Source organism: Haliotis rufescens, unplaced genomic scaffold (assembly GCF_023055435.1).
Source record: "Haliotis rufescens isolate VD_foot unplaced genomic scaffold, xgHalRufe1.0.p SCAF_4, whole genome shotgun sequence".
NCBI lineage: Eukaryota > Metazoa > Mollusca > Gastropoda > Lepetellida > Haliotidae > Haliotis > Haliotis rufescens.
In genome coordinates this window covers 30,648,516-30,662,867 of record NW_025964112.1, presented here as the reverse complement: position 1 = coordinate 30,662,867, position 14,352 = coordinate 30,648,516, and the positions used below count along the sequence as shown (strand labels likewise).

The following is a 14,352-nucleotide window of genomic DNA, read 5'->3' as shown; positions in this document are numbered from 1 at the left end:
CGACACAACGACATCATCTGTCTACAGATAAACATATGTCCTACACTAGTTGCATGTAGACGACACAACGACATCATCTGTCTACAGATAAACACATGTCCTACACTAGTTGCATGTAGTCGACACAAGACATCATCTGTCTACAGATAAACATACGTCCTACACTAGTTACATGTAGTCGACACAACGACATCATCTGTCTACAGACAAACACATGTCCTACACAAGTTGAATGTAGACGACACAACGACATCATCTGTCTACAGATAAACATATGTCCTACACTAGTTGCATGTAGTCGACACAACGACAGCATCTGTCTACACATGTCCTTCACAAGTTGCATGTAGTCGACACAACGACATCATCTGTCTACAGACAAACACATGTCCTACACTAGTTGCGTGTAGTCGACACAAGACATCATCTGTCTACAGATAAACACATGTCCTACACTAGTTGCATGTAGTCGACACAACGACATCATCTGTCTACAGATAAACACATGTCCTACACTAGTTGCATGTAGTCGACACAACGACAGCATCTGTCTACAGATTAACACATGTCCTACACTAGTTGCGTGTAGTCGACACAAGACATCATCTGTCTACAGATAAACACATGGCCTACACTAGTTGCATGTAGTCGACAGAACGACATCATCTGTCTACAGATAAACACATGTCCTACACTAGTTGCATGTAGTCGACACAAGACATCATCTGTCTACAGATAAACACATGTCCTACAATATTTGCATGTAGTCGACACAACGACATCATCTGTCTACAGATAAACACATGTCCTACACTAGTTGCATGTAGTCGACACAACGACATCATCTGTCTACAGATAAACATATGTCCTACACCAGTTGAATGTAGACGACACAACGGCATCATCTGTCTACAGATAAACACATGTCCTACACTAGTTGCATGTAGTCGACACAACGACAGCATCTGTCTACAGATAAACACATGGCCTACACTAGTTGCATGTAGTCGACACAACGACATCATCTGTCTACAGATAAACACATGTCCTACACTAGTTGAATGTAGACGACACAACGACATCATCTGTCTACAGATAAACATATGTCCTACACTAGTTGCATGTAGACGACACAACGACATCATCTGTCTACAGATAAACATATGTCCTACACTAGTTGCATGTAGACGACACAAGACATCATCTGCCTACAGATAAACATACGTCCTACACTAGTTGCATGTAGTCGACACAAGACATCATCTGTCTACAGACAAACACATGTCTTACACCAGTTGAATGTAGACGACACAACGACAGCATCTGTCTACAGATAAACATATGTCCTACACTAGTTGCATGTAGTCGACACAACGACATCATCTGTCTACACATGTCCTTCACAAGTTGCATGTAGTCGACACAAGACATCATCTGTCTACAGACAAACACATGTCCTACACTAGTTGCGTGTAGTCGACACAAGACATCATCTGTCTACAGACAAACACATGTCCTACACTAGTTGCATGTAGTCGACACAAGACATCATCTGTCTACAGACAAACACATGTCCTACACTAGTTGCATGTAGTCGACACAACGACATCATCTGTCTACAGATAAACACATGTCCTACACTAGTTGCATGTAGTCGACACAACGACATCATCTGTCTACAGACAAACACATGTCCTACACTAGTTGCATGTAGTCGACACAAGACATCATCTGTCTACAGACAAACACATGTCCTACACTAGTTGAATGTAGTCGACACAAAGACATCATCTGTCTACAGATAAACACATGTCCTACACTAGTTGCATGTAGTCGACACAAGACATCATCTGTCTACAGATAAACATATGTCCTACACTAGTTGCATGTAGTCGACACAAAGACATCATCTGTCTACAGATAAACACATGTCCTACACTAGTTGCATGTAGTCGACACAAAGACATCATCTGTCTACAGATAAACACATGTCCTACACTAGTTGCATGTAGTCGTCACAAAGACATCATCTGTCTACAGATAAACACATGTCCTACACTAGTTGCATGTAGTTGACACACAGGTAGGGTGGCTGTAGGAACGAATGGGGACTGTCTTGATGGGTTAAACTGTATAGACACACAGTGTGTAAAATTGAATGTCCACAGTGTGTAAACTGAATGTCCACAGTGTGTTAACTAAATGTCCACAGTGTGTCAACTGAATGTCCACAGTGTGTCAACTGAATGTCCACAGAGTGTCAACTGAATGTCCACAGAATGTAAACTGAACGTCCAATATGTATAAACTGAATGTCCACAGTGTGTCAACCGAATGTCCACAGTGTGTAAACTGAACGTCCAACATGTATAAACTGAATGTCAACAGTATGTAAACTGAATGTCTACAGTGCGTAACTTAAATGTCCACAGTTTGTAAATTGAACGTCCAACATGTATAAACTGAATATCCAAAGAGTGTTAACTGAATGTCCACAGTCTGTAAACTGAATGTCCACAGTCTGTAAACTGAACGTCCAACATGAATCAATTGAATGTCCACAGTTTGTTAACTGAATGTCCACAGTATGTAAACTGAATGTCCACAGTGTGTCAACTGAATGTCCACAGTGTGTCAACCGAATGTCCACAGTTTGTAAACTGAATGTCCACAGAATGTAAACTGAATGTCCACAGTGTGCCAACTAAATGTCCACAGTTTGTAAACTGAATGTCCACAGAATGTAAACTGAACGTCCAACATGTATAAACTGAATGTCCACAGTGTGTCAACCGAATATCCACAGTGTGTAAACTGAACGTCCAACATGTATAAACTGAATGTCAACATTATGTAAACTGAATGTCCACAGTGTGTAACTTAAATGTCCACAGTTTGTAAATTGAACGTCCAACATGTATTAACTGAATGTCCACAGTGTGTTAACTGAATGTCCACAGTCTGTAAACTGAACGTCCAACATATATCAATTGAATGTCCACAGTTTGTTAACTGAATGTCCACAGTATGTAAACTGAATGTCCACAGTGTGTCAACTGAATGTCGACAGTTTGTAAACTGAATGTCCAACATCTATAAATTGAATGTCCACAGTGTGTAAACTGAATGTCCACAGTATGTAAACTGAATGTCCACAGTGTGTAAACTAAATGTCCACAGTGTGTAAACTGAACGCCCAAAATGTAGGGGGAGAACATGTATGAATTGAATGCTCACAATTTGTTAACTGAATGTCCACAGTGTGTAAACTGAATGTCCACAATATGTAAATTAAATGTCCACAGTGTGTATACTGAACGTCCAACATGTATAAACTGAATGTACACAGTATGTAAACTGAATGTCCACAGTGTGTAAACTAAATGTCCACAGTGTCTAAACTGAACGTCCAATATGTAGGGGGAGAACATGTATGAATTGAATGTCCACAGTTTGTTAACTGAATGTCGACAGTATGTAAACTAAATGTCCAATATGTATAAACTGAATATCCACAGTGTGTTAACTGTATGTCCACAATATGTAAACTGAATGTCCAACATCTGTAAATTGAATGTCCACAGTATGCAAACTGAATGTCCACAGTGTGTAAAACAAATGTCCACAGTGTGTAAACTGAACGTCCAACATGTATGAATTGAATATCCAAGTGTGTTAACTGAATGTCCACAGTAAGTAAACTGAATGCCCACAGTGTGTAAACTGAATATCTTCAGTATGTAAACTGAATGTCCACAGTGTGTTAACTGAATGTCCACAATATGTAAACTGAATGTCTACAGTCTGTAAACTGAATGTCCACAGTGTGTAAACTAAATGTCCACAGTATGTAAACTGAATGTCCACAGTGTGTAAACTAAATGTCGACAGTGTGTAAACTGAATGTCCACAGTATGTAAACTGAATGTCCACAGTGTGTAAACTAAATGTCCACAGTATGTAAACTGAATGTCCACAGTGTGTAAATTAAATGTCGACAGTGTGTAAACTGAATGTCCACAGTATGTAAACTGAATGTCCACAGTATGTAAACTGAACGTCCAGAGTTTGTTAGCTGAATTTCCACAGTAAGTAAACTGAATGCCCACAGTGTGTAAACTGAATATCTTCAGTATGTAAACTGAATGTCCACAGTGTGTTAACTGAATGTCCACAATATGTAAACTGAATGTCTACAGTCTGTAAACTGAATGTCCACAGTGTGTAAACTAAATGTCCACAGTATGTAAACTGAATGTCCACAGTGTGTAAACTAAATGTCGACAGTGTGTAAACTGAATGTCCACAGTATGTAAACTGAATGTCCACAGTGTGTAAACTAAATGTCCACAGTATGTAAACTGAATGTCCACAGTGTGTAAATTAAATGTCGACAGTGTGTAAACTGAATGTCCACAGTATGTAAACTGAATGTCCACAGTATGTAAACTGAACGTCCAGAGTTTGTTAGCTGAATTTCCACAGTATGTAAACTAATTGTCCACTGTTAGTAAACTGAATGTCCAATATGTATAAACTGAATATCCACAGTGTGTTAACTGTATGTCCACAATATGTAAACTGAATGTCCACAGTGTGTAAGCTGAATGTGCACAATGTGTTAACTGAATGTCCACAGTGTGTTAACTGAATGTCCACAATATGTACACTGTATGTCCACAATGTGTAAACTGAATGTCCACAGTGTGTTAACTGAATGTCCACAATATGTAAACTGTATGTCCACAGTGTGTTAACTGAATGTCCACAATATGTACACTGTATGTCCACAGTGTGTAAGCTGAATGTCCACAATGTGTAAACTGAATGTCCACAGTGTGTTAACTGAATGTCCACAGTGTGTTAACTGAATGTCCACAATATGTAAACTGAATGCCCACAGTGTGTAAACTGAATATCTTCAGTATGTAAACTGAATGTCCACAGTGTGTTAACTGAATGTCCACAATATGGAAACTGAATTTCCACACTGTGTTAACTGTATGTCCACTGTGTGTAAACTGAATGTCCACAGTGTGTTAACTGAATGTCCACAATATGTAAACTGCATGTCCACAGTGTGTAAACGTAACGTCCACAGTGTGTAAACTGAATGTCCACAGTATGTCAACTGAATGTCCACAATATGTAAACTGAATGTCCACAGTGTGTAAACTGAACGTCCAACATGTATAAACTTAATGTCCACAATATGTAAACTGAATGTCCACAGTGTGTAAACTGAACGTAGTGGGTGTGGAAACTGAACGCTCACGATGTGTAAACTGAACGTACACAGTGTGTAAACTGAATGTCCACGGAGTGTAAACTGAACGTCCAACATGTATAAACTGAATGTCCACAGTGTGTAAACCGAACGTCCATGTTGTGTAAACTGAATGTCCTCAATGTGTATACTGAACGTACTGGATGTGGAAACTGAACGCTCACGATGTGTACACTGAATGTCTACAGTGTGTACACTGAACGTCCACGGTGTGTATACTGAATGTCCACAGTGTGTACACTGAACGTCCACGGTGTGTATACTGAATGTCCACGGTGTGTAAACTGAATGTCCACAGTGTGTAAATAGAACGTCCACGGTGTGTATACTGAATGTCCAAAATGTATAAACTGAATGTCCACAGTGTGTAAACTGAATGTACTTGGTGTGGAAACTGAACGCTCACGATGTGTACACTGAATGTCCACAGTGAGTAAACTGAACGTTCGTAGTATGCTTACTGAATGGCCACAGTGTGAAAGCTGAACGTCCACGGTGTGTATACTTGAATGCCCACAGCGTGTAAACTGAATGTCCTTAGTTTGTATACTGAATGTCTACAGTGTGTATAAAGTAAATGCAAACAGTGTATATACTGAATGTGCTCAGTGTGTATACTTAATGTCCTTAGTGCGTACACTGAATGTCTACAGGGTGTATACTGAATGTCCTTAGGGTGTATACTGAATGTCTACAGTGTGTAAACTGAATGTCCTTAGGGTGTATACTGAATGTCTACAGGGTGTATACTGAATGTCTACAGTGTGTAAACTGAATGTCCTTAGTGTTTATACTGAGTATTCTTAGGGTGTATACTGAATGTCTAAAATGTGTAAACGGAATGTCCACAGTGTGTAAACTGAATGTCTAAAGTGTGCACATACATATTTTGCTCAGTGTGAACATACATAATTCCCATAGTGTATGCATGTATAATGTCCATTATATGCACAGACATATTTTTAATAATGTGGACATAAAGTGAACATTCATAAGGTCCACTGGAATATTTAGAGGTAGTACCCATTTTTCCCAATCTCGAAAGTACATGTTAAGAAGGGAATGTGATATCCTTACATATTAATGACCACAAAGTGTTTATATATATTGTTCATAGTGTGTACATACAGAAAGTAGACATTGTACACAAACTGTATGTTGTCTGTACATACATACAAAATGACCACCGTGTTCTAATACAAAATGACCGCTATGATGACATACATAATAGCGCAGTGTTCACATACATAAAAACAACATGTTTACATACATAATGACAGCTTGTTCATATACATAATGGCTGCATATTAAATACATAATAGCGAAGTGTTAACATACATAATGACCGCATGTTCACATACATAATAACACAGTGTTCTTTTGCATAATGACCACAATGTTCACATACATAATGACCACAATGTTCACATACATTATGACCGCATGTTAAATACATAAAAACGTAGTGTTCACATACATACTGACAGCATGTTCACATACATAGTTACGCAGTGTTCATATACAAACTGGCCACAGTGTTCGCGTACTTAAGTACCGCAATATTCACATGCATAATAAATCTTTGTTCACTAACATAATGGCCGCATGTTCACATACATAAATGACTGCAAATAATACAAATAATAATCTCTCCACTGTGTTGCCATATTAAATGGTTGGTCTTTTATATACATAACGTGGTCAATGTTTGTATACATATCGTTGACAGTGTATACAGACTCATATCAATGGTGTTCACCTTCAGAAAGTCGACTGTGTTTACATACTGTAAGCCGACAGTTTTTATGTACATAATGCAGACAGTGTTTGCATAGATATTGTCAACACTTTACATATGCATATCAATTGTGCTTAAAAACATACTGTCGACAGTGCTTACATTCCCATTATTGACATATCATATATATGTATGTTTACAAATGTCGACAGTATTTACATGCAGATGTGTCGACAATGTTCACAAAAAATATTCAAAGTGTGTGCATAAAGTTTATAGCTTGAACATACAGAATGTTAATTGCCATTTTTTCATACAAAATATAAATAGTATTTACATACAAACTGTTGCCTTTTACGCCCAATTGAATCTGTTTCGTAGGATTATCGAGACTTGTTATTCGGCTTTATATTTACATTCAATATGTCGGTAGTGCTGACAATAGAAAATCCACAGTGTGTACATAAAGACATCATACAGTTTCAACATATATAATGTCGACAGTGTCTACATACAGAACATCGACAGTAATTGCATACATAATTGATGTACTATGTTGATGCAGAACGCAGTTAACAAGTAGAGCACTTCCTCAGAAGCTGCCACATCTACACGGACGGGAACATACTTGGCGCAAACTAGCATGGCGACAGGTGGTTTAGGAATAGAGGGCGGAGCACACTGTAGGTAGGGGGAAGGGTTGAGGGAGGGGGAAGGGTTGAGGGAGGGGGTGGGGTGAGGATAAGTTTGGTGTTAGAGGGTTGGGGGGAGGGGATGAGGTTTGTGGTGGCGAAGCGGGCGGTGGGCGTAAGAGGTAGCAGATACTGAGACGACCAACGTGAGCCGCGGGTGAATTCTCACCTGACTGTCTGACAATCATTGCTCAGACAGACGCAAAGGTCCGTTATCGTCCCAAAGGTGCTATGTATGCTGTCATTAATAAGTCATTTAAACACAGGTTTGTATTATGTGCAAGTTATAAATGTAGGTCTTGTTACTGCTATCAATACACATCCTTAATGAACCATATTCTTATTGCGTGAACGTTTACTAATTCTTTAATGTACGCAACATGGGTATAGAAAAAAAAGTTTAAAGTTCGATAAATGAAACGTATTGAAGGGGAAATAGTGTGTCGCTTCAGTGTGGTATGCTCCAGTCCATCATTACTGTACGAATATGGTACACATGCGGTGAGCGGTGAGCGGTTTCCTCACTCCCATGCCCACTGACGTCCTAGAAATGTCAAAATCTAGGTATACTTTCGAACATCATAATGCTTTCATGTACCACCCACGTCTATTCCGTGCATAAAGTAACATGGGTTCTCGCCGCCCACTGAACAAGAAAGACATAATTTTGTTCCTTGTATGGGTCATGTAAACTGAGGCAGTATTCGTAATAGTTATTACATTTGACTAAGTAATTGAGCCCACTAGCCCGTTCTACTGCTTTACACATGTGCATGCAGGGTATGTGTCATAGCCTGTCTAATTGGTAACCACTGTCTAAGATTATTAGACAAATATAGAATCTCTAAAATATTTATGATCTCAAATTGTAGATCAGCTTTGAAAAATGACTTCCAGTGATTTCGGGACTAAAACGTTATGCCCCAACACACCCGAAACATTGGACATGGACCATGTAGTTCCCCCGTGCATGTGAGTAGGAGACATTCAGTGAAAGGTCGTCAAATCGCTCTGAGCCATTAGTATTGTTGCTTTTCATTGTCCACAGTAACACGTACGCTCTCTACTTTTGCTGTAATGCAGTAATTGTGATCACAACGTGATGGACGCCAAAGGGCTTTTGGCATGCTTCAATCTGGTAGAACTCAGCGATTGGTAGCGAATATGTTCAATGTGTCTCGGTCTGTGATTTGCAGACTTTTGAACAGGTTTCTGCAGACACATAATGTCAATGATCGGCACCACACAGAGCTTCCTAGGTCAGCACCTGAACTAGAATAGATTCATCAGAAATCCGGTTTTTCAAAGTCGAGGCCAAACAGTCAATCGATCCATTGTTCACTTGCGCCAGGCCGCCGGAGTTTGTGTTAAGAATAACGCCTGGATAACGTCGACGTGAGGCAACATGACAGAATTGGGTGTGGGTGTGTAATGATATGGGGCGGGATCACTCTGACTGCCAGAACGCCACTGCATCTTGTCCACGGAAGGGTCACTGGACAGAACTGCCGAGACCGCTTGTTGTTTCGTTTGCGCGCCATGCTGGTCTACGTTTTGTTTTACAAGACTATAACGCTCGTGCCCAACGTGCACGTATCGTAACGGGCTACCTCTAGCAGCAAAACATCACTAGTCATGACCTTTCCCCTGGAGGGCACGTCTGGGACATGAACGGGAGATGTGTACCCAGACATCACCCATTATCTCAAACGTTATTTTTTTTACTGCACACCCCTATCGTCTCTCTTGTTTTTTGCACCCTAATGCACCGCCAATATGTTCTGTTGATTGTCATGTTACACCTTGTCCTTCCTTTTTGTTATCTATCCATTACCATCACTCGATACCTCTTTGTACATCAACTATTATTTTCTAATACCCCCTTCTTTGAGCGTATGTATAGATTCTTTTATAATTGCTTTCAACTTTGGATATCCTTCGAACCGTAAATCAAACGTGTAGTTCACTGCATTACGTACAAAGTACTGTTTTCCAGCATGTATAAATCGTTTACTCTACTTTCCGCGCGTGTGATTGGCAAAATGTCGGTTGAATCTCTCAATATGTGCACGGTGTACGAGGATAGATATATTTTGTTTATCAATGACGAACTGAAACAGCTTAGAAATTTGAACATGATATCAATAGCGTTCAGTCATGTGAGCATATGAAACATCTGCTCCGTTATAACGTCATTATCATCCACTGTGTACGTCTTAATGCAGTTTGTGTACTCGTAGAAAAGGATGATACGGAATAGTGATATTTGTTGATAAGCAGTATGGTGTTAATTGTTTCAGCATTTGAAGCAAGGAATTCTAACATTTCATACCTCCAGCTCACACCGTTGGTTCAAAATTAAAATAGAATACATACTAATACCAGTATATCTGAAAACATGTGAAACATACATTTTTGGCTCTAATGTTTTAAACTTATTATGTACATGAAAGTGCCTTTCAGATACAATTAATATAGTCATATTGTCACTGTTCAAAACTATATTTTCTATTAAATGTACTACGTACCTGCAGTTAAGGAACTATTATTGATGTGGGTTCTTTTCTTGTACGTTTCCTGTACATAATTCGAATGCATACGTGCTGAATCACATCCTCTAAAGATTTGTGATTACACGTGTTCCTTCCTATATACGCGGTGTCACCGTATATAATTTTGCTATACAATTTCTAAATTACAATAAATGTATATATGTTACCTTCAATACATACACAGTTTTTATTTACTTATTGATCAGGTCACACATGGTACTGATTTCATTTACATATGGTGTATGCTCCTGAATGCTATGTGCACGGTATACGCTTTCATTAATACATACTTAAGGTATGTTTCATTACATACATGGTATATGTTACTTTAATACATACTTAGTCTATGTTCACTTTATCAGTACTATGGTTTATGTTTGATTCGTGGCATTCACTGAATAAGTTAACTACATGCATGGCGTTGGTTTCTTCAGGGCAGTTGGTAGCCCCCTGGTGATGGACCCGAACAGCATCTGCCGCAAGACGCGGCGGCTCGCAGGTAAACAGCGCGCCATATGCAGGAAGGAGCCGGAAATTGTTGAAGAAGTCGCAAAAGGAGCAAAGATGGCTCTTATTCAATGTCAGTATCAGTTCCGTAATCGTCGCTGGAATTGCACAACAGCTCGTCGGTCAATATCAAAGATTCTACGAAAGGGTAAGTAGTTTCTGTCATCTGATGATTAAAGTGGGAACTGAAAATGTTATCGGAATAATGGAAACTAACACCTATGCAGTGTAGTCTGATATACACACAGCTGCTGATGTCGCCGTCTACAGATCCGTAACTCCAGCTCACACATGGACCTGCTCCCTTCTCACACGTGGACAGGACGTGATGTAACACTCACTCACTCACTCACTCACTCACTCACTCACTCACTCACTCACTCACTCACTCATACAAGGTGGTTATGACTTCAACTTGGCGAGTTCTCTACATCATTGTTGTACTAGGCTAACGGTAAGCACTGTAGTATTCACAATAACAATGTCTTCTTACGCGGTATCCGTTGGTTGGTATCTAAACCGCACTGTTCCATGGTCGTGTGTACATGTATGTATGTGTGTATATGTGTGACGCGTGTATAAATGTGTGTATGTGTATAAGTCAGTGTGAATGTGTGTGAATGCATGTGAGTATGTATGTATGTATGTATGTATGTATGTATGTATGTATGTATGTATGTATGTATGTATGTATGTATGTATGTATGTATGTATGTATGTGTTCTTGCGTGCGTGCGTGCGTGCGTGCGTGCGTGCGTGTGTTTGTGTGTGTGTGTCTGTCTGTCTGTGCATGTATGTGAGTTTGAGGAGAAGGTGAATTGACATTGACACACTATTTGAGAACGACAAACGCTACTGTGCATTGGAACGAATCTTAACAATGGTAATTGAACACTTATTGTAGTTTGCGAGTTCAGGGTTTGTAAATACTCATAAATTTACACACAATAGTTGTAATGTTTATGTCAAAAAAAAAGAATATGGACTTACATGCTTTCAATAAAACCTCACCATATCACATGGCCCCAATGGCCAGCTATACATGCACAGGTATACTCACCACTTCAACAACTGTTTTCGTCATACGTCCTTGTTAAATTCAACGTTATTACACATTTGCGATCCAATATGAAATGTCTATACAATACATTCTCCAATAAATGAACATTGTGATATTCAAGCATGATACGAGCAAAGTTACTACATGATATAAAGACAAGAGAAAGTGGAGGAACTCACCGACATTCTTCTTGCTGGTAGAAGTGAGCTTTACTAACTCTTGTGAGGCCAATAGAACCACTACCGTTTATTCACCACATGGCCGTATCCCTGCCTCTTTCTAATACGTAAAGAATGTTTTTTTATAGAAAAAGAGGCCATTTTTGCAGAATTCCTGTCTGCAACTAAGGGTCATTTAATTAAAAGATCAAAGGAAAGGAGTTCTGTGAAGTCTATACACATCACAGGAATGGATGTAGGGAAGCAGCGATCAGATTTCACTTCAAAGACTTCAAGAAAATATTATCTGGCTTTCAGTGCCAGCGGCTGGCAGTCCGCGGAAACCGTTATGCGCATACAGTATAATTGCTACTTTGGTAGTCGAAAGTGATCATATTTATGGCACAGCTTTTCGTTTGAAGTTGTTCTACAAGAGTAGACATATGGAAAACAAGAACATACTTTGAGAGCCTTAGCAGCTCTGCCACTGCGTAAGCGTGTAAGCAAGTTGTAGGATGTTATAGTAGAACGTAGATGTGTCTAGCTATAGGGTTCGGGAAAGCGGGTACGGCAAGGAAATGGTACGCAGAGGAATAGCTGCATATACGCCGAGGTATGTTTTAACGTGTTTACTTTACCGATGTTTTGCAGTGGTATAATGTACTTATGCAACAACGAGTTGTCACATATATATACAATTAAATGAGTTTTCCATGCCACACCTTGGTCATTACAGTTCATGACTAATGCATATATTAATGATATACAATGCAGGAGTGATACTGACAAGCATTTTGTCCTACAAAATTTCTAAAATAACAATTTGAAATGTTTGTGAGAGCTACGCATACTGCCAAGATATTTATAGAGAGTAATGAAAGTGTACCCCTTGTCCATCTTTGCACGTGTTCTTACCCAAGGAAATATGGTTGAAACTGGCCAGTTAAATACTAACTCCATATAAAAACGGATTCGTTTATTGATACAAGTCAACAGTCAATGAATATTTGCAGCAATGACCAACCTACAAGTCTACCTTCTTGTAAATCACCTGAAGTACCCTAAGTAGATTTTATGTCACCTGATAAATACTTTCCTTAAGCAAATAGGAGGATTCTTTGAAGAGTTGCTTATTCTTTTATATGTCCAATTAAATCATCTTATTAATGACATCCTCAGTTAACGATTGTATCGTTCCAGTAATGAATCAAATCTCGCAAACATTATCACATTGTGTAAGACCAAATAATAAATATAAGATGTGAAACAAAAATGAACAAACTGAAAGTTGTTTACTGTTACTCTATCATCAGTATTCTCATTCTAAGCATGTATGGAAGTTGTTGTGGGTGATTACCTTCTCTTACTATCACTTAAACGCCAATATTATTAGCGGAAGTACAAATATACGGTTTCTACTGCAAGTATTCGGAAGCAGTAATGGCCAACCCATCACCCTTCTCGTTGCCGACACGCTGTAGCGAGAACATGGGTTATCTGTCAACGGTGTCTTCATGGAGGGTAAAATGTCCTTAGACAAAGAAGGTTATGCGTGGGTCATAGGGTTTCTCTTCAGCTTCAAACATTGTTTATTTAGCTTAATAGAGTATAGGAAGCTGCCTGTCATGATCCCGAGAGTACCTCCTTGTTGTAGAAGTACACCATCGACAGCAGAAGTCACCTACATCGCCTAATATTCACACAGACTGCATTGTAACAACCGCAGAAGACAACACCGCCGATATAAAATTCGCCTGAATATCATTTATCTTCGACATAAGAAATACGATATTTGACGGAAGACTCAGTACTCTATAATCTAGGCAACAGTGAAATAGTTTAAGTGTAAACCATTGAAAAACGCCCCAGCGAATCTTGTAGAAACCGTTACACGGTCCCAGTGAATCTTATGAAAACCCTTACACCGCCCCAGTGAAACTTGGGAAAACCCTAACACCGCCCCAGTGAACCTTGTGAAAACCAACACCGCCCCAGTGAACCTTGTGAAAACCCACACCGCCCCGGTGATCTTTGTGAAAACCCTAACACTGCCCCAGTGAACCTTGTGAAAACCCTAACACCGCCCCAGTGAACCTTGTGAAAACCCTAACACCGCCCCAGTGAACCTTGTGAAAACCCACACCGCCCCAGTGAACCTTGTGAAAACCCACACCGCCCCAGTGAACCTTGTGAAAACCCTTACACTGCCCCAGTGAACCTTGTGAAAACCCTTACACTGCCCTAGGGAACCTTGTGAAAACCCTTACACTGCCCATGTGAACCCTGAGAAAACCCTTGTATGCACCGCTATAAATAGTAAAAGTTGTTATATACACCGATATATATAGTGAAAATTGT

At 39.5% G+C, this 14,352-nt stretch overlaps 2 protein-coding genes across 3 annotated transcripts in view; one reads left to right on the top strand and one right to left on the bottom strand.

The window, feature by feature from the left end:
- The window catches only part of LOC124149544 (protein Wnt-10a-like), a 216,016-nt gene extending 203,984 nt beyond the window's left edge, over positions 1 to 12,032 (bottom strand). The window contains exon 1 of the mRNA XM_048381778.1: positions 12,016 to 12,032. The gene's annotated coding sequence lies outside the window, so the exon portion shown is untranslated. The remainder of the gene's footprint in view (positions 1 to 12,015) is intronic.
- LOC124119862 (protein Wnt-6-like) overlaps positions 1 to 14,352 on the top strand; it is a 44,323-nt gene that overhangs the window by 8,330 nt on the left and 21,641 nt on the right. For both annotated transcript variants that reach the window (XM_046482523.2, XM_046482524.2), the window contains exon 4: positions 10,704 to 10,924. In XM_046482523.2, coding sequence (XP_046338479.1) covers positions 10,704 to 10,924 — 221 coding nt within the window. The remainder of the gene's footprint in view (positions 1 to 10,703; positions 10,925 to 14,352) is intronic.